The 20,640-nt window shown below is 31.9% G+C and overlaps 4 protein-coding genes across 5 annotated transcripts; 2 read left to right on the plus strand and 2 right to left on the minus strand.

Annotated features, from left to right (window-relative positions):
- Positions 1–3,394: 3,394 nt before the first annotated feature.
- Positions 3,395–4,362, plus strand: LOC112999947 (heavy metal-associated isoprenylated plant protein 2). Its single transcript, XM_026126374.1, has 2 exons — positions 3,395–3,415; positions 4,012–4,362. Exons 1-2 carry the CDS (start codon positions 3,395–3,397, stop codon positions 4,360–4,362), a joined length of 372 nt encoding a protein of 123 aa, XP_025982159.1.
- Positions 4,363–5,628: 1,266 nt separating this feature from the next.
- Positions 5,629–8,476, plus strand: LOC100820117 (uncharacterized). Its single transcript, XM_003549395.5, has 3 exons — positions 5,629–5,842; positions 6,512–6,870; positions 6,941–8,476. Exons 1-3 carry the CDS (start codon positions 5,707–5,709, stop codon positions 8,273–8,275), a joined length of 1,830 nt encoding a protein of 609 aa, XP_003549443.1. The 5' UTR covers positions 5,629–5,706; the 3' UTR covers positions 8,276–8,476.
- A 2,235-nt stretch (positions 8,477–10,711) lies between these two features.
- Positions 10,712–16,160, minus strand: LOC100799316 (phosphatidylinositol/phosphatidylcholine transfer protein SFH8). Of its 2 annotated transcripts, none has more exons than XM_003550345.5 (14): positions 15,826–16,160; positions 15,211–15,514; positions 14,794–14,893; positions 14,389–14,655; positions 14,212–14,289; positions 14,007–14,108; positions 13,830–13,879; positions 13,630–13,729; positions 13,438–13,536; positions 13,160–13,276; positions 12,923–13,049; positions 11,769–12,169; positions 10,996–11,070; positions 10,712–10,883 (listed from the first exon to the last, which is right to left on the minus strand). In XM_003550345.5, the coding sequence occupies exons 1-14, from the start codon at positions 15,857–15,859 to the stop codon at positions 10,863–10,865; spliced, it is 1,875 nt and encodes a 624-aa protein (XP_003550393.1). In that variant the 5' UTR covers positions 15,860–16,160; the 3' UTR covers positions 10,712–10,862. The 2 variants fall into 2 exon arrangements, with proteins under 2 accessions (XP_003550393.1, XP_006601320.1); XM_006601257.4 differs by having other exon boundaries at positions 10,712–10,886; positions 15,826–16,149.
- Positions 16,161–18,435: 2,275 nt separating this feature from the next.
- LOC100775199 (bifunctional nuclease 1) lies at positions 18,436–20,640 on the minus strand. The gene is made up of 5 exons (XM_006601258.3): positions 20,534–20,640; positions 20,039–20,157; positions 19,771–19,862; positions 18,930–18,984; positions 18,436–18,779 (listed from the first exon to the last, which is right to left on the minus strand). The coding sequence occupies exons 2-5, from the start codon at positions 20,113–20,115 to the stop codon at positions 18,773–18,775; spliced, it is 231 nt and encodes a 76-aa protein (XP_006601321.1). The 5' UTR covers positions 20,116–20,157; positions 20,534–20,640; the 3' UTR covers positions 18,436–18,772.

Consider the following 20,640-nt stretch of genomic DNA (forward strand, 5'->3'; position numbering starts at 1 on the left):
ATAAACGAAAAGGAAAAGGAAAACGTCATATTCTCTCTCTCTCTCTCTCTCTCTTCTTCCTTAAGGAAACGCAAACCAGAAGCAGCAAAGTTGCAACAGGGAAAAATAGCCTTCTCCATCCCTAGACTCAAAATTCAAAAGAATGGTCATTCCCAAAAGACATGCAATGCAATAGTCACGAAAGCAATAATATACAAATTAAAGTCAACTTGATATAATTATTATTCGAGGACTTAGGATTTTTGGCACATGTTCATATTCATATGTAAAACAGTGATTGACATGCATTATTCCAACTTTTGGATGGTTACCTTCATGATGAAGTTGATTTAGGATTTTTGTGCATGTATCAATGTTTATTCTATAAAGCAGTGGTTGAAACTTTCTTTAGGGGAATCATCAATTCCCTATTATTCCAACTTACATTCATGTATATACGAGTATTTGTTCACATGATAAACTCGTTTCTCATACTAACTAGATGTAAATAGCTTTAATTCATCAGCATGTGGGTCTTGGAAGAGGATCCGTTCGATGGTTGAAGGTTGATGGCTTAATGCAAGAGTAAATTAAACATTCAAGTCTAGTGTGAAACTAGACTCTAGTAAAATAACACTAAACGAAATATAACTATCTACTTTTTTCTTTCTTTCTTTATTTAACAACTGCCTCAATTATCATCAAACTTTAGACCTCGTGTACACTATTCAAATTCCAAATTCTTCGCCACTACCAATCTTAATGAGTTAAACAGTATACATACTTGTGTCTTTTGTGAATTAACTTTTTATAAATTTGAGGAAAGAAATTATTATATAGTATACAATTGTGAGATTTTGGTCACTCTCCAAGTGATATATATAACTATATTTTTCAATTTATAAAAATAATGTCATGGTCTGCATCACATAATAATTTCTCGCTCAAGGATATTATTATGCAACTCGTCAATCAATATTATTATAAAAATCAGCCTCTATTTTGATGTCGATGTGTTGATTGTATGTTCTGCCAGTTCACACACTTTGCTTTACTTTTTTATTATTGCACTATACTTCTCTCTCTCTCTCTCTCTCTTTTGTAATTTTTAGTGCACTGCACTTTCAAGTTCCAAACACTCAAACACTGATCACTCTTAATATTTTTTTTTTCTTCTTATCCTGCCTGTGTAAAGCAAAGGCCACTACATAGTGTGTATGAAACGAACAAGCATAGAGAATGAGCATATGGAATACTAAACAAGGATGTTCATCAGTCCAATGCTATGACATTTTGGGCCTTATCAGGGTATACAGTGAAACGGACCTTATACTTCATACGCAACATTAATTAGATTTTTATTTCTTAATTTTTTTAATGTTTTAGCATCTAATTTAATTTCTTCTTTTTTTTATCTTTGAATAAGTTCTTTATAAATATTTTTTTACCAAGTTTTTTTTTTTTAAAAAAATCTCATTTGATACTTCTAAATATCACGTGTTTTCCAATTAGTCCCTTTAAATTATAGATCAAACGAGAAACCTGCGGTATTTATACAAACTAAAAGAAAAAATAAATTTTATAAAATTTAGATAATAGTTAAGTGATGATGATAATAATAATGTAAAATAATTTTATACTATCAATTTATCACATGTTACTATTAGTTTGACTTTTACGATAATTAATATAAAAGTTAACAAACTTATTATAGATGATAATTTATGATTAGATGATAATCTAAAATTATTTACATTATTAGTGCATAACTTATTTTCTCTTTAGGTAAATCAAATGGGAAACAAAAATTATTTAGATTATGTTCAACAAGACATTTCAATTAACTTCTAACTTTTTTTATCGGCTAAAAAATTTATTTGATTGTTCAATAAGTAAGTCTTTTTAATAGTTTTAAGTGTTTTTTAAAATGTTACTTCAAGTAACCCTTTTTAAAATACTAGCTTTTGATTTTTTATATTTTCTCACTTTTATTTTCGATATATTTATTTATTTTCCTGGTTACATTTTTTAAATAAATCATGGTATTATTATTTTTTATTATTTTACACTTTTCAACTATTATAACAATTATAATTTTATCGAATACTTCTCGTTAGTTTTTTAATTTCTAACTACTTGCTTTTATTTCCTATTAGCTAGCTTTCCAAGTACAAAATGGTCATCGTACAACTGCTCAAGTATTTAAAGTTACTAAAAACAGATGTTATAAATTTTAATGGGTGCAAGGTTAAATTAGGAAAGGATAAAGTCAGAATTTAGGAGAAGACAAAATGGTTTTTGGTATTTCATACTTTTTCGGTCACAGCAGCTTTGAAGAGCATCCCCACTGTAGTATTTCTCAAAAAAGAAAAGTGACTTTTAAAAGAAACAATCAAACATAATTTATGACTTATGTCGTAGGTTGCAATTCTTAAAGATGTTATTATTTTTATCTTTATCTTAAAAAACGAGTCACAGTTGTAATGGTTACGCACTGAATATCTTAGTTTGTTTGTAATTTGATTTCTATCAGGTGTATTTTATCGACCTTGATTTAAAGCGCTTGAGTAAAGGGGAAGACTACTATGAATTAGATAAGAAGATTGTGAACTGCTACAGACAAATGATCAAAATAGATCAATGAAGAAATGAAGAGACAGGCTTGAAGGCATCTAATGCTGCATATTGAGATTTAATAGGTTCAATAATGTTCTTTTCTTACTTCCAAATTGTTGTTGTAATACTATTTGGAAGGTGAAATCATGAGTATGTTGGGGCTGTCAGATTCCTCTGTTTATGTATTTGTGCTTGCATTTTTAATTATTTTTCCTAGTTCTTCTAGTATTTATATGGTATCTCATGAAATTATCTTTTTTGGGCAAAACCTATTTAGTGTTAGTATTCTGCATGATGCGTTGGTTTGTGGATGCTTATTTGTTATTATGATCAATTCTCTCATCACTATTTCTAGTCTGTAGTCCGCAGATATGTGGCCTACGACAACTCTCAAGGACAGGTGTCAATTTTACATTTTCTATCGGCTAATGCCGTTAGTTTAATTAGACGCAAAGGATAACATTGATTCACTTAATCTTACCATTTGATACAAATTGTGATTCACAATTCAAAAATTAACTTAGTGTATCGTCACTAATTACTCTCTGTTAAAGGGCAAGCAAAAAATTTAAGAAAATTGTGCCGACTTAGACACTGGCGTCACATACTTCACTCCTGGCATGATAACTAATGTGGTATAGTTTCAAATGGCGATGAAACTCTTCAATTGAAAGTTTTCTGATTAGTAAATATTAATTATTAATTTATTAGCAGAAAAGATCGATATCACGATATTTTTCTTTTTTTTATATTTTCTCCTTTTAAATACGATGTTGATGTTAACTCGACTGAAAATTAAATGGAAACTGAGTTTATCAGGGTAAGGGGAGATTATAATAATAAAAAAAGAAGAGAAAACTCTCATATATATATATATATATATATATATATATATATATATATATATATATATATATATATATATATAAAGAAGAAATTACTCAATTCTTTGATGCAAATAAGAAGTAGAAAGTCTTTATACTAATTCTTCATAGTTATTCTGGTCCAAGAATTAGAGAACATTATAAAAGAAAAAAATGATTAAAGAAATTATAAAAAAATTCCATTCATAGTTATTTAATAGAAATTTTGTGATTAGATGTAGATAATGTCATATAATGAGCGCGTAAACTGCTAAAGAAGTTTAATTTTCCTCTCATTCTATAAAGACTGGAGTCAAGACACATACTAGAAATTTATATTTCAACCTCAAGTAGGAGAAAATGTACCAAAAGTAGTATATGCTTTTTTTTTGTTATGTAATAATAAATGTTTACCTCACTTCTTCTAGAATCCTATACTTACACTCAGAGGCTGAAGTACTTTCAGCTGTTTTGTTCATTTTGGTGTAAGATTTATCTACTTTTTGATAAGGAAAGTACTGACTAACTTATATGAGGTACTTGTGTGTTGCAGATAACTGTGGTGTCAGTAGAACTTGGCCGTTCAAGGTGCAGGCAAAAGGTGATGAAGTTAATTGCAAGTGTTGAAGGAATCACTTCCATTGTCCTAGACCCAGACAAAAACACAGTGACAGTGGTTGGTGAGGCTGATCCATTAAGGATAGTAAAGAATGTTAGAAGATTCAGAAAATCAGCAACCATTGTGAGTTTTGGCCCCCCAAAGGAAGAAAAGAAAGAGGAGAAAGAAAAGGAAGAGAGAAAGGATGCTGATACTCATACTCCGAATTTGAGTCAGAGATGTGATGTGTGGCCTCACTGGTATGTGACTGTTGAAGATGGGTATAGTCACTGTTCCATTATGTAATTAATTCATTTTTCTTCTTGTGTCATTCGTGCTATTGCTAATTTCAATGACAGATAAAGGTTTTGTTTGGATTTCAGGTGGGAGTGTTCCAAAAGTAAGTTTGAGAGTACAATCAGTTTGAAATTATGTTTGATCACTGTTCGAAAGTAAAATTTTACTAGAAAATTCAGTTTTGGAGTAACAAAACTTGGGAAACTTGGGAAGCTCTTACAAACTTGGGTTGCAAACTTTAATCCAAACATGCACAGAATAGTTTCTCTGTTACTTGATAGTAATATAGAAGTTATGCTGTGAATAACCTTACCGGGGGAAGCCAACCTATTCTTTGTTCAATACTTTCTTCCCATTTGTTTTGATGGTCATTGCTTTGCTATAACATGGGGAGGTGAACCTCTTCTTTGTTTATGTCCAACCTTGTCTCACTGGAACATCTGCAGAAGCAGCAATTTTAGATTTTTTTATTTTTTTTATCATCAAAACATGGTATCTAACTTATTTATGGATGAAGCCGTACATTATGTAAAGTTATCGCATTGATTTTACTTTCTTAAATTATCACGTAACCGACCTTATCTAATAGAATAAGGCTATTGTTATTGTTGTTGGATTATTGAATATGATGTATGATATGTATTCCTCTGTTTGGATGGATGGAGTGTTGTATTGTATTGAATCTGCAGCATTTGCTTAGCTGCGAGACTGGCTGTATAAACTATAATATGATTCTAAACATAGGCCATAATCAATTTAATGTGACTATAAAACGAATTACATGGTCACTAGTTTGAATTGAGGCATGAATTAAAAAAAATGGTTCTATGTAGATTGGGTGGAGGGAAGAGAGGAGAGATGAGTTATTTTAGATTATTTGATTGAATGGAAAAGGAGGAAGGTTTTTAAAAATTTTGATATGGAACACAAGTAAATATTTAAGAGTCTTAATCTCTAAATTGTATATGTAAAAATAGTTTATGTATAGAAACAATTTACTTTTTTTATCTGAAAAATAATTTAGTTTGAATTGATTTTCAAAAGTATATTTAAAATTCAAATTAATACGGTAAAGAAGTTCATTTTTTAAGTTTTTTTTTTCAGTTTTTTTAACTCTTTAATGTATATATTTTTAAATTTATTTCAATTCGTAATTATTTATTCTCCATTATTATTTGATGATGGAATTTATTTTAAATATTTTTATTATGGAGTTTAGAGTTTACTCAGCCTTAGTCTATTTTCCGTATTAATATTGATAATTAAAATCTGAATTCCAAAAGAAACGTGAACCTGCACCAATTTGCATGTGTAAGATTTTTCTTTTGAAATCAGAACCATTGACTTAATCTAATGGCTGATGCTTGTGCTGGAGAGAGCAATAGAGAAAACGCGAGAAAGGATTCGAATTCAATATTTCCTCTCTCAACTGAGCGGAAGTGCGAAGAAATTGACACTGAGCATGTTGCTCTTCTTCTGCACGCAGGAGGTATGTGCTACTCTTCTTCTCCGGTCTCTTTTTGTTCACGCATGCTTGCTCTTTATTTTTTTTCCTTTTCCTTGTTCTGTTCGAATGTCCAGTGTGGAGCTGAGTTCTGTTGTTTTACTTGAGATTATTGCCACTTTTTTCTGTTTTGTGTATAGTTTGAATTCAGATCTGCAACATGCATGCTTCTTCGGTTGTCCAAAGTGCTATAATTTGTGATTTTCTTGGCTTGGAATCGGTTGAGTAAGCATAATCGACTAAACATGTAAGCATAATCGATTAAGCTCAAACAAACCGATTACGCATGTAAGCATAATCGATTAAGCTCAAACATAAACCGATTACTAATCTGTATAATTACTAATTAGTATTTTGAGTGAATACTAATCTGCTCCAATCATTATGTTTCCTAATTAGCATAGAGTACGTGCGTAGACCACACAACATCTCGGTCTAGAGGGAAAATGGGGAGCATTTAAAGTTAAAAAGTATAGAGATGAGAACAAGTAGGAAGTAAAGAGGTATAGAAAGAAGAAAAAAAGAAAACAAAGATATTTGAGTTATTTGTTGTGTATGAACTTTATTCATTTTATGAGGTGGAAGTGGAAATATTTTACTATAAACTTGACCTTATCACTGTTCTATGTACAAATATTTATGTTAAATTTATAGGTTGCAAAATGAGAAAAAGAAAGGTACAAGTGAGTGATAATAGTCAACCTGTAAGAGAGATGTTGAGGTGGACGGATGAGATGGACAACCGTGTACTAAATGCAATGGTTGAAGAAGCTCGAGCAGGTAATAGGATAGATGGAAGTTGGACACCACAAGCTTACACAAAAATTGTCCAAACCTTGAGAGATTCAGGATTAACGGATGTTACAAAAAATCATGTAAAAAATAGACAAAAAACAATGAAAGATAGATGGCGTGAAATTCATGACCTATTCAATGGTCTTAGTGGATTTGCGTGGAGTCCAGTGACGAAGAGATTTGAGGCTGAAGATGAGGTTTGGGATGAACTAATAAAGGTAAATGTTGTTAAACATTTTCTTTAAATTCTTCTGTTGCAAATGGTGTATTAAAATATTATTCATGTAGGCTAAACCATCGGCTGCAAAATGGAGAGCTTCTCAAGTGAGGCATTATGATCTTCTTGAAGAACTTTATGGTTCAAATCATGCCACAGAACACATGGGATGTACTCCAAGGCAAACTCATCGAACTATGGACAAGGAGAATGTCACCATTGACTCCAAGGAAACGTTGAGTTCATCTAAGGAAAAAAGAGGCAGAGATGGCAAACAAAAGAAAAGGCAAAAAACCTCTCAACCTCAATCACCTGAGCCCGTAGCATCTGAGGACATTGCACATATATTGGATCATAGTCGCTATTTCAGCAAACAAAAACAAATGACATCATATGCTGATGATTTCCTTTTAAGGGATCTCGTCCATCCTAAGATTATGGATTTTGATTACTTTGTGACTAGTGGTCTTCAATTTCAGGAATTACTCTCCGTCCAAGGACTTGACGCTTTTGTCTCACTTGAGGATACCTACTATCCGAACCTGATAAAAGTTTTCTATGCAAACTTAACCATATTGGACAATGGTGACTTGTGTTCTGAGGTTTGTAAAGTGAAGATTCGAGTCAAACCACGCGATTGGTTGGCTATAGCTAATTTGAAGTATGAGGGGCAAAAGTTTCAACTTTCCAAACTTCCTGACAACATTGGGTTTCATCGTGGTCAGGCATTGGATGCGATGGTCAGACCTGATTTGCAGGGACGCAACTGTAAAAATACTGGTAGTTTGACAATTGAAGATAGACTCTTGCATTATGCATTCGTGCATATTTTGATGCCACGCGGGAGCAACTATGCACTAGTTTTGATGGAAGACATTTTTATTCTTTGGGCTATCAAACAACGGATTCAAATCAATTGGCCATACCTCATTTGTCAACATATGAAGAAGTGCAAGGTTAATGGGATGCCCCTTCCATATGGTTTACTAATAACCAAGATAATGGAATTTCATCGCATTCATCTTGGTGCAGAGAATGAGAGTTTACCTGGTTGGTCTAATCGTTTCAATCAAAAAAGCTTGAAGAAATTGAAAGTCATACAAGTTGATGGAGTGTGGCAACATTCTGATCAAAACATGTCGATGCCTATGGAACATGGAGAGGAGGATGGTGACTCAGAAAGTGCTGAAAAACCTCAAGGTAGTCAACCTCAGGCACCTCAAGTAACTCCTGATAGTGATATGTTAAACCAATTTTTCTCTAGTATACAAGGTTTACAAGATGGATTAAACCGTTTAACAGATATTGTACGTGAGGAGTTTCAAAGGGTTGACAAAAGGTTTGATGACTTTGACAAACGGTTTGAAGATCTTCATAATCTCTACCAGCAAGGCCCATCCCAATAGAATGTAGTTTATGTTAATAGTTGACATTAGACTACTCTTTTAGATCATATTTGTCTACATTTGTGGAACAAGCTTATCTTTGTTAGTGCACTTAGAATTTCTATTATGTATTGTTATTATAATGTGTTGAACCTTTGTTATCTTTTGTTGTATGTGGAATGATTGTAATCATCAATTTAAGTCTGAAAGTTGTCTCTTGAATCATATAATTAATATACTTGTCATAAGTAGCTAGTTAGATGATTATATCCTTCGGGCTTGTTTAAAAAAATTACATTAAGGTGTGGTTTTTGCAATACAAGCCATGACCATCTTTGACTTAAGAGGAATTGAATGAATTTCAATTACTACATAGTGATTGTCACGAATTGATAGTTGATTATCAACCGTCCGATTATTTGAAATTCTTTCTTGTATTGGCTATTGTTGTAACAGACAGGTGTCTAAAACTCAAATTGTATTTGAAAAATAAGTCGTTGTATTTGAGTATTTAACCAATGAAAAATAATTACTAGTATAAATTTTAACGTAGTATTTTAGAGGTTAATAAACTGTGTATACAGTGGTTTGTAGCCATATAAGAGAGTGTGATAAACTTAATATTATTATGATTATATAAAGATACTTGGGTAAATTTTGGAACTGTTGAAGGGATTAATTCCATTGTCCTAGATCCAGACAAAAACACTTACAGTGGCTGGTGAGACTGATCCAGTAAGGATAATAAAGAATGTCAGAAAATTCAGAAAATCAGCAACAATTGTGAATTTTGGCCCCTCCAAGGAAGAGAAGAAATAAGAGAAGAAAAAGGATGTTGTTTCTCATGCTCCGAATTTGTGGCAGAGATGTGATTTGTGGCATGGCTGGTATGTGATTATTGATGATGAGTATAGTCAGTACTGTTCAATTATGTAATTAACTTATTCTTCTAGTTGTGCCATTCGTACTGTTGTTAATTTCTTTATGACAGATAAAATAGTTCATCTGTTACCTGATAGTAATACAGAAGTTATGCTGTGAATAACCTGAGGAAGCCAACCTATTCTTTGTTTAATAGTTTCTTCCAATTTTGAGTTTGATTTTTGTTTTGGTGGTCGTTGCTTTAGTATAACATGGGGGAGGTCAACCTATACTTTGTTTGTGTCCAACCTTGTCTCACTGCAAAATCTGCAAGAGCAGAAATTTAGATTCTTAATTTATTTTTTTTATCATCAAAACATGGTATCTAACTTATTTATGGATTCAGCCGCACATTGTATTAAAATTATCACATTGATTCTTCATTCTAATTAATTGTTGAATATAATGTGATTCATGTAGCCAGCCTTGTCTAATAGAATAAAGTTATTTTGTTATTGCTGTTGGATTGTTGAATATGTTGTATAATGTGTATGTATTCCTGTGTTTGGATGGATGGAGTGTAGTATTGAATCTGCAGCAAGCTAATAGGAAGCAGCAATGCTCAGCTGTGAGAATGCCTGTGTAAATTATAATGGTAATTTTAATAATGAAGAAACCCTCAAGTTAAAAACCCATAAAAAATTTGAAGGTGAGCAAATGAAGAAAAACTAGTTACAGAAATTGAAATTTTGGTTAAAACAAATAGGAATTATGCTACATTAGCAAAAAAGAAAAAAAAAAAAAAGGAATTATGTTATGTTCATTATTACTAGCTGTATTCGTACAAAATTGATGGGTATGGCCTGTTTGTGATTGTGCAAAACTAATGAGCACTATGGTATATTTAATTATTTATTGACCAGACCAGAATAGTAATAGTACAGAAATTGTAACACATTGATGATTTTATTTTTCCTTGTTAAAACTTCATATTGATGGAATATAAATTTGTAGCTGAATTGTGGAGATTATTAAAGAAATTTTACATTGTTTGTCTCAATTCTTGAGATATAACTTATATATTTATTGAACAACTATATTTAATGTCAATTTATTTTAAGTTGAAATTTAGTATGATATCAAAATCTATAGTTCATGTTAGTTCTCGCCTATTCTAGTAAGTTCGTCTTTTCTTACAAACATCTTGGGAGGGGAATGTTAGGAAGTCTCATATCGCCTGTCTCAATTCTCGAAGTATAACTTATATATTTATTGGACAACTTCACTTAGTGTCAATTTGTTTTAAGCTTAAATCTAACAGAGGTGAACAAAGAGTAATATGCAGAATGAATCACAAGAAACATCTTGATCCAGCCTTGTTGAGACAAGGTCGCATGGATATCAGGATATACACATTCACATTTTCTATATTACTCTGTGAGAGGTTTCAAGACATATGTAAAAAAAAAAAAAAAAATCTACTCTTAAAGGTGAATCAAACTTTATTTATGTCATACAATTATCTATAATTCAGCAGTCAAATTCATCTATATTGAAAGAGAGAGAGAATGAAAGACAGAGAAGTAGACGTGTAAATAAAATTCCATCATACAAGAATTTTATGATGAAAATTAACAAGCCATCTTGAAGACAAAGTATTGTGCAGTTAAAATATACAAGCAGGAAAGAAGTAATATATATCTCTCCATCATTCTGCCGAACAGCTCCGTTCTGTACAGTTATCTCTTCAACAGCAAAACTTCTTTTTCTGCTTTACAAAAAAAGATTGTACATACTTTTAAGAGTTACAAAGCAAGATAGTTACAATTATTTGGATTTTATCTTTCGAATCTATAAAAGATGCAAATATGATTACTTACCTCGAATTTTCTTCTTTCCTGACTATCGATGTATGCCAGAAGTTCTTCTTGTCTAATCAAAGCTTCATATAAAGCCTGTTTAGAAAATAAAATATATTAAAATTTATATATCTTAAGAGCATCTAATATGCATATTTGCATAGATAAGTTGTTTATCTTAATTTTGTGGGTCTTACAATTCCATATAGATTTAAACACTTTATACAAAAATTCACTTTATTGCTAAAGTTACTAAAGTGAGTGTTTAACTTAATTTTGTAGATTTTACAATGCTTGAGAAACATGTTATTTATGGTATAAATGTTTTAAGCAACGATGCTTACATAAACAATTCCATGTCATCTGCTCCAATAAAAAAAGTTAAGCAACTCATTGGAAATGCTAACATATATTTAACAGTGAATTAAAATGCCATAAATATATAATCAACAGCAGAGCAGCAGCTTTAAAGTTTTGTTACAAAGATCCTTTAAATTTATGATATGAAGACTCTAAGCTAAGAATCATGTATTGAATTGAAGCAGCAGCTCTATGCTAAGCAGATCTACCTACAACATCTGGAACTGAATTGAAAATATGGTAGCATCATCAAAAGATAATGATATGAAACTCAACTTACAAGTAACTTCACATTCACAACCAGAAAACTAGCAGTTCAATGACTAATAGCAAAGCATAAACCTTTTTCTTAGAATTTGAGACTTGGTAGAACAGCAGGAATTTTTCTGATTAGCCTGAAGCAAATTTTATGATTTTGAATGAAATATAGTTACCCTCTTTGTAGCGATCAGTTCTGCTTCCAATGCATCCACGCGATAAACAGCAGCATTCAGCAGCTCCTCTTTTTCATATGGCATGACATTTGGTTTTGACTGCAGTATGTCAACCTTCTCTTCAAGCTCACCAAGGCGTTTCAAAGCAGATGAGATGAGTTCTGTCTTTGTTAATCTGGGAACTGGCGATGGGGGACGAGATTCTTCCTTGGTTATTGAATCAACAGTCGTGTTAGGCAGCATATTTTTGGCAGAATCAGATTTGGTGTCTTGTATTCCCTTAGTCACACGAAGTGCTAATGAACGAACAAAAGTAAAGATGGCAACAAAGAAGCCGACAATAACAGCCAAGATATATGCACAGTTTCCACCAGACTTTCCAGTACTCAGTAGGAAATTTTCTGCAATGAATAACAAATATGTTACAATTATACTTTTTCGTGGGTAGTAAAATGAAAATCCCAATCTAAAATCGACTACCTCAATTTGTTCTATTTATCTAGAAGAAAATTATGAATTTCTTATCTTTCTATTATGAAGAAATATTTACTTTCTTAGACAAGTGTTAAATATTTTTGCATTCATTTCTATATGCATTGGTAAATACCTATCAATGAATCCCAAATATGTGGAAAATAACATTAAGTATTATTCTGGTAGCCACAAAGTCCCACGTCACTTAGGAGTTGAGGCCATTGACCTTTTTCTCTCAACCCACCAATGTGCCTTTTACAATGACAAAATCGTGATGATGCACCAAACACCTAAGCGGACAATACCTCGGATACAGGAATCCTAATGACGTCTCAAGAGTTGAGGTTAAGAGTCGTTTATAAACACTCTCCTCTCAAGTCTCAACCCACTAAGTACCTAAACAGATAATACCTCAGATATGGGGACCTTAACAATGCCTACGGACTTAAGGTTTTCTTTTTTTTTTTTTAGAAGAACAACTTGAGGTTAGAACAAGCATAATTGTGGATTTTTTTTGTGTGTTATATTGTTAAGTAGAAACATAAATATTTTGAATTTGCAAAGAATACGGCCATGTTTCTCTCCATCCCAGTAGACTTAAATAATATGAAAGCAAGTTAACAATGGGGGCACATCAGAATCAATTACTTCAGGGAATATGCATCAAGTCTCTAACTAACCTGTTGAGCCATATGAGTTTTGAGTTGCTACTTGTTTCTCCTTCCACCCGAGGTCAACAGCCTTATCAACCATGGGAACATAATCATCATACTCAGAGAAACCACTAGCCCTACCAATCAATCTTGCCTGGACAAACATCAAAGTAGTTATATTTCATTTTATTGCAACATTTTTGTATCTTATCTATCTTTTCTTTCTTTTTGCAACATCAAAATACCAATGTCATGATCACTTACTTCTTCATGGACAGGAGTCAACCTTGGGTTTGTATAATTCCCACTTGCTTTGGGAGAAGTGATATCTTCAACTTCAGATCCTGATTCTGCTGTTGATGTATCACTACTTCTTATTGGCTGATAAAATCCAAAAACAAAGAACTGATAAGAATCATAAAATACGAGTTCTCTCATTCACAAAGTGTCCAAGAATAGATGGCTAAAAATACAAATAGAGAGTGGATAAGAATTATAAAATCTGAAAGTTCTCATTCATGAAGTGTCTAAAATGGTTATACCATTGGAAAACAAGCCTTATCACATTCAATCAGGGTCCCCTCATCATTAGTAACTGTTACTATTTGTCTAGAACATTGCACTTCGCCGCTAAGAACCATCTGCATGAACGCAACTGTTCTTGCTGAGTCACAGAAGCATACTTAATATTTAGTTAAAATCAGACTCTAAGTATTACATTTTAAGCAGCAAACCTTTAAAATGTTTGGATCCTGCCATGGCCCTTTATCAGACCTCATACAACCACCTTGATCTATACAAGTGCAACTACCACCTAGAAATTCAGGCAGCTTGCTAAACAAACCACGCAGATAGTCAGAATTTCCAAATAACAATACAAGCTGATTGATAAATAAGTAAATAACACCATTAACAAAAATTAATGCATAGTTACCTTGCATCAATAATTTCTAGTAATCTGTTCTGGAACTTGTTTCCAAGAACCTAATGGAACATTGAAGTATCAATTAATTAATACTATACCAACAGATTATCTCTGTAAACTGAAAAGCATGATTATTTCATTGAAAGCCTATAAAAATCAAAAACAGATCAAATAATTGACACATACATTTATCTTTGAAGTAGTTTTGGGATCAAGAAATGATTTCACTGTGTTCCAAAGCAGCTTAAAACCGGGACCAGCATTGATTATAAACATTCGACATAATGTCTGCACAGAATCATTTATAGGTTAGAACAGATACCAGAACAATAAGTCCAGAAACCTAGAAGAACTAAAAACTACCACAATAATTATGACTAAAGTCACATACTTCTGGATAGTAGTCACCATCAATTTTCTGCAGCCGTATGATGAGTTCCCGCGCAGATTTGGTTAGATTTTTGAAACCCTGAAAGCATAAAGCAGCATAGTAATCCAAAGCAATTATTGACTAAAGTTAAATTAAAATGGAAGGAAACTTTCCAGATCATTTAGACAGACAACATACCACACCATGAACATCCAAAATGGTTGTACTTGAATCTATATGTCTCTTTGCAGCAATAGAACATGCGGGAAACTTAACAGCAAACGTTTTCTCAAAACCCTGCACATGGTATCTCAAATACCTTTCCATGGTAGTCACTTGCATAAGCTTATTGGGATCAACTTTGCCTAACCTCTCAATATAAATAGGTCTTCCTTCCTTATCCACACCATGATAGCCATGTGGATAGCACTGCAGGACTTCATTCAACTCACCGAATTCAAAATCCTAAAGAGAAAGACAGGAAACCAAAGTAGTATATCATGAACAATGATTTCAAAAAACTAAAAAAGTACAGTTAATCAAACAAAACAGGATCAACCAAAATAAGAAGTTGAAATATATTTTTCAAATCAGATGACTCACCTCCATAATTGTATCAGTACCATATTCTTTCCTCCATTGGATCATGTTGGCCCACATGTGCTTCGCTTTCTCAATATCAAATTTCCTTGCTTTCAAGAATCTGCAAGAGCATCAGTTAATGCAAGTTTTATATTATACTCTAAGGCAAACAAGTCATCTGTGTTAGAAGCATGTAAACTGAGAATATGCAAAGATACCATCTCATGTAAACTACATATGCCATGAGCAAAATATTATGATTTTTTATGTGCAGTAGTCGGAAATAGTGAAGCCTATGACTAAAACGAATCAATTATAGATTAGTCATAGTTAGTTAGTTACTAAAGATATAACAAAATTAACATGATGCATCAGTTATGATCATTGTAATATATCCTCCAGAGATATGTTCAAATATAAGTAATAAGGGGCAGTAACCTCAGTAACGTGTGATAGTCATCATGTCTTGGTGGCAGCAAGTTATCCAACATAAGTGCCTGTCGAAATGCATCCACTGCTTGGAGCTCCTTAACATCTCGAACATCCTCAATGGAAACCGAATTACTTCGGTTTGCACTCTTTCTCCTGCTGCTCTTCTTCTTAAGAGAATGCCTGAACTTGCTTGAAGCATTGATTGCTTTCTTTTTCAAGCTACCAATCCTCGTTCGCCTATCGTCTTCTGAGTTCTCAAAATCTGATTTCCTCTCCCTCCTTTCATCATGACCAGAGAACCCTTCAAAGCCTATCAAATTAAAGTTTCACCACAATCCATTCCAATTATATTCTAGAGCTCAGAAATATAGACAAAATTCACAAGTTGATGAGGTTTAAACTTTAAATTCTTCATAACAGGCAAATCCAAAGAGATTGAATATCAAACCACTACTCATATCATATGTTAAACCTTTGTATTACTGGTAAATTAAATTCAGCTGAGTTAAGCCTTAATTCAAGCTAATTTTTTTATATAGATCAAAACAAAAGATAATTGAATCCAAAAAGAAACTATATTGATAAGAAAAATCTAAAAAAATTGAAGGTACTGGTACTTACAGGGACGTGCAAAACGATCAAGAGGCCCTGACATGTGAACACTGTTAAATGAATATGAAAATTGTTTTGTGGATGAAAGAAAACATCAAATTCAAGGCCCCCCAACAGATAAAACCAATTCAGTGGAACAGAAACCTCAGCCAGAACCCCAAAAAAATGCTGTTTTTTTTTTTTTTGTATTGAACAGAAGACACTTTGAAGATAGATAGAAGATGTCAGCAGAAGAGAAAGAGAAGAAGAGGAAATGAAAGAATTTGTTTATGAAACGGTGAAAAAAAAAAAGGTTCAAAATCTGTAAATATAAAGTCAGAGATGATTGCAGGTTTCTCAGCTGCCAGTCAAATCAATACTATATTATTTAAAATGTTTATTTATTCACCAAATGCTTTGTCCTATGAGAGTGCTTAATACTTAATAGTATTATACATAGATGAGACTAGGTACATTCTTGCTTTATGGCTTTGATGTTAAAAACAAGGAAAATAACTTTGGCTTATTAAAGTAGGATTCGTTTTAATAAGAAATTAAAGTAAAAAAGTCAGATCAAAATTGTGTGTAAATACATGGAATAAAGTAGAAACTTCACCAAAAAAAAAACATGGAATAAAGTACAATAATAATGGATGAAAAAGTGAAAAAAGCTCTATAGTACTACTATTAATATGGCATGATTCTAATAATCAATTCACACATTTTTTCATTAAATAAATTTTAATTGCCCAACAAAAATTAATGTAATTAATAAGGATCAAATATTATATAAAAATGTGAGTTTAAATTTTGTTGTACATACAAAACTCTTATACATATGTAAATGTTATTTGAATTTGATGTTTCTTATTTTAGTAAAGTTTTAGGACCCAACTCATTTATATTTTCATATATTTTTCCCCTTTCAAAAAAATATATAAAAAAATAGTGATTAGTTTTTTAATAAATAGATATGATTTGTAATTTTACTTTTTAAAATAATCTTCACAATAATGTGCGTAACAAATTAACATGTACTTCAACAATATTTTCTTTAAATTAAAATGTAATATTATTTGAAATTAAGAATGCTCCACTCCAATTTCACATGGTATGGCTTTTCATTTTCCGGGTTCTACCATTACTGCATTATTAGCCACTTTGTCTTAAGGTCAGTCCACCATTAATTATCATCTCAAACTTGGCCGGAATTCGCCGTAGGTGCGGTGGTAGTTGGCTGCTTGGTTCTATGCTACCTATGCCTTCCTCATCAACTCTTATTCCTTTTTTATGGTTCACTCATTATTTTTATTTTAACATGTATCATTCTATGATAGAGATTGGCTAGCAGCAAGTTTTATTAATAAATTTCATATAATTCGTGTAATATGATTTTTCAATCGAATGCAAAGCCAACTCCGATGATTCTTTTAAGAAATAAGAATTTGTAATATTGTATATTCACGCAAAGTTCCTTTTTTTTTTTTTTTCTGTTTTCAAGTCCACGTAAAGACAGCATTACTAATAAAAATATATAACTAGCATTGATCTCCATGCAATGCACGGTTTTTTGAAGAAAATAATAGTAACTAAGTGAATAAAAAATAAATTAAAAAATTGTTCAGTCAACAAGTGGTGGTAACGGTTGAACAGTTTTAATATAACTATTAAATATTAAACATTTTACTAATCATTACACAAGTTGGGACCATGGACCTTTCTTTAACCGTAAGGCACTTTCGCTTCTTTAGTAATATTATAGTATTTGTTTTAAAAAGTTATTTAAAAAATTAAAAGAGAATCAGACGTGTCTTTAATGTAACATTAGTTCAGCAGGAAAGATACGATTATCTCAACTCACAAATTTTATTTTTATTTGTAATCTATTGTAACTCTTGTTTGTAAATCGTCCAAATATTACTATATTTAAAAAGAAGAAAAAATAACTTATACTTTTTTAGTATTATATCACATATTTATCATTTATTTTTTTAAAATTTGATAGTTATAATAAGTCATTAATCATTCTAAAAGTATTTATTTTTGTGAATGCTATAATTTTCTTTTTTACCATATTTTCTTACAGCTGTATTCCCATTAGGAGGAGATGAAAAAATGATATTCCCATGGGAATGTAAAAATTTATCGTCAAATACACATATTAAAGAAGACTTTCTTTTTTATTTAAATTATTTTAAATTTTAAAAACTATTCATGGAAATATTAAAATTTAACCGAACATATTTTTTAAAATATTCGGGAATGATATTCCATGTTAAAGAAGATTCCGTGAAACTGATGTCCCCTTAAATCCTATTTTGAAAGTCACATGCTCAGCTCCATAGTTATCTACTACATTTTAGGGTGCAGCAAAGTTAAATCCAAGACCATTTGAACATTAGTTCTCAGCATATGCAGAGTGAACCAGTCTACTCTGGCTTCCTGGCAACATGATAGGAAAAAACTTTGGTAGGTATCTACAAACTAAAATTAGGGATTGACAATGCAGAGTGATTGTTCAGCGTAATTCAGTTGAAGAATCGAATTGAATAAGCACTGAATGGTTATTTGAGTACAAATACATATAAAAGTTCTCCTATTAGCTAGTCTACCTAAAAAAAAAACAAATGCACAAATAACTGAGAACCAAGTAATATATTTACAGCATTTTATCTAATCATCCCAAATATTTTGAATAATACAGCGAAACACATCCATCAGTCGCATACTGCATCCCATGGATAGAAAAACACATTACATATTAACAGCTTTTTAAGATTGAAACAAGTCTCAGAAAAGCAGTGAAAAGTTCCACATGATTGCATTAGCATTAATGTTTATAAATATATACAAATATTCACAGACAATGTAAGCATATATAGACCGAGGAAGGAAGAGACATGACTGCAATCAGCTCAGCTGTACCGAACCCCCTTTGACATTCTAATGTAAGATTGTATTTTTACAATTAAAGCATTCAGAATCTGCAATAAAATAAAAGTTGTCAACGTGCATTCAATCTGTTCAACAGAACAAAAGGACCAGAAGACAACTCTGGTTTGGGGTCAAAATGACTCGGGTATAGAATTCTTTCGCCAAACATTAATTTGTGTCATGTCAAATAAGCTTCATACCTGTTTTTCATATTTTTCCCTGCCCTAAGTTGATTAAGTTGGTCCCTGAACAAAGCTGGGGTTGCACCAGAAACATGAGAAGTGTAAGTAACATCAGAGACATAAAATTAATACTGTAGTCCAAAACAAATGTATATTGCAAGACACTTACATCAAAATTCAATTCAATGCAAAAACCACTTATCTAGAGAACTAGATTCCTAGAACATGTTAAGCTCACAAGTATATGAAAATACAACTAAAAGTTAAACTATAAATGCATAGCAAAAGCATGTTCTGGTTATGATAATTAAAGTGGCCCATCTATCACAGTTTTCCTACTAAATGCCAGGGGCATATGGCATACAAATTTGTTTTGATTAAAACTGAAGATACCAAATGCTTACAGACTATATACAGCCAATGAAAGAAGAAAGTATTAGGATCTACTCAAGTTACTTGCTAACATGAAAAATTCATGTTTTCAAAATACTAACACGAGAGGATCCATGAAATTATAAGGTTGATTTGGTGGTTAAAGGGAGAAGGGAGGGGGGGGGGAGAGATCGTGGGTTTGAATCCCTCCCACTATCAAAAACTAACAAACTAACAACTAACATTTGCCGATAAAAAAATGAGGGGATCCTTAACCAAGAGGACAATTAACAAGTTGATACTACTCCAACTAACAATGGCAAAACTACCAAAACAATATTGTTCACTAGGGACATGATTGGCTGCCACTATTATCAATCACATATACCATCCAATGCATTTTTTTCATACATCGTACATTTAAAAAAACTCAAAAACATCAAAACGCATCAATAAATTAAAGAAATATACATAACACAATTATTACCAGCATCTTTATAGCGCTCTTCAACAACAGCTTTCAACATGTTGTGCAAAAGATTAAACTCCGTGGTCTCGGAACAAGGTTGACCACTTGGCCTGCAGTTATGTCACTTTTATAGAAGATGCCTTTTCATGAAAAAAGTACTAATAATGAGACACATTCCAAGATTTTCTATTTTCCTTAAATAAAAAATATCAAGAACAGAAATTACACATACTACAGACAAGTGATATTGTCTTAAAACAATAAGGCATCCTTTTCACAAACATACCGGTCCATTTCAGTAAATAGTCGGCCATCCATACCAGGGAACTGTGTTGACAATTTGCCTGACTCAATTACTCTCATACCATCACTGTATGCCAAGTACTTGTTGACTTGTATAGGAACCTACAGCGTTAGTAAAATAGTAAAATCTCTGATAAACCTTAGGATTTGGCATTGAATCAAAAACAATCCAACAGTACATCCAAGGATATGAAACTAGTATAACTTTTGGGATTTGGGTAAAATAGTTTCATTTTTACTAGTAAAACTTTAGGATATGGTATCTAATGAAAACAAACAGACAGTGCATGCAAGAATATGCAACTTGCCTCAAATCAACAATTAACCTTTTCTGATAATAAAAAAGTCCAGCCAGCACTCAATTTTTCTAATAATATCAACCAGGGGAAAAAGCGAACAACTACTAAACAAAGCAATAAGAGAATGCAATATGATGCAGCCAATGATGTATTCAAATACCTTAATTAACAAATATTACCTTGCATCTTACTGCAATGTTGATAGCATCTGAAGGTCGAAGATCAAAGCTCACATATTCTGCCTCATTTCCAACCTATACCAAATATAATTTAACTGTTATACGAT

The sequence above is a fragment of the Glycine max genome, chromosome 17 (assembly GCF_000004515.6).
Source record: "Glycine max cultivar Williams 82 chromosome 17, Glycine_max_v4.0, whole genome shotgun sequence".
Taxonomy (NCBI): domain Eukaryota; kingdom Viridiplantae; phylum Streptophyta; class Magnoliopsida; order Fabales; family Fabaceae; genus Glycine; species Glycine max.

Bases quoted from the DNA above. Each gene is read 5' to 3' on its own strand.
- LOC112999947 (XM_026126374.1), top strand. From the start codon at position 3,395: ATGGAAACTGAGTTTATCAGG. The intron at 3,416-4,011 runs GTAAGGGGAGAT...TGTGTGTTGCAG, and splicing joins TGGAAACTGAGTTTATCAGG to ATAACTGTGGTGTCAGTAGA.
- LOC100820117 (XM_003549395.5), top strand. From the start codon at position 5,707: ATGGCTGATGCTTGTGCTGGAGAGAGCAATAGAGAAAACGCGAGAAAG. The intron at 5,843-6,511 runs GTATGTGCTACT...TTAAATTTATAG, and splicing joins TCTTCTTCTGCACGCAGGAG to GTTGCAAAATGAGAAAAAGA. The intron at 6,871-6,940 runs GTAAATGTTGTT...TTATTCATGTAG, and splicing joins TTTGGGATGAACTAATAAAG to GCTAAACCATCGGCTGCAAA.
- LOC100799316 (XM_006601257.4), bottom strand. From the start codon at position 15,859: ATGTCAGGGCCTCTTGATCGTTTTGCACGTCCCT. The intron at 15,515-15,825 runs GTAAGTACCAGT...TTAATTTGATAG, and splicing joins TGATCGTTTTGCACGTCCCT to GCTTTGAAGGGTTCTCTGGT. The intron at 14,894-15,210 runs GTTACTGCCCCT...ATGCTCTTGCAG, and splicing joins GACTATCACACGTTACTGAG to ATTCTTGAAAGCAAGGAAAT.
- LOC100775199 (XM_006601258.3), bottom strand. From the start codon at position 20,115: ATGAGAGTAATTGAGTCAGGCAAATTGTCAACACAGTTCCCTGGTATG. The intron at 19,863-20,038 runs GTATGTTTGTGA...ACATAACTGCAG, and splicing joins CTATTTACTGAAATGGACCG to GCCAAGTGGTCAACCTTGTT. The intron at 18,985-19,770 runs GTAATAATTGTG...GTGCAACCCCAG, and splicing joins AGAGCGCTATAAAGATGCTG to CTTTGTTCAGGGACCAACTT.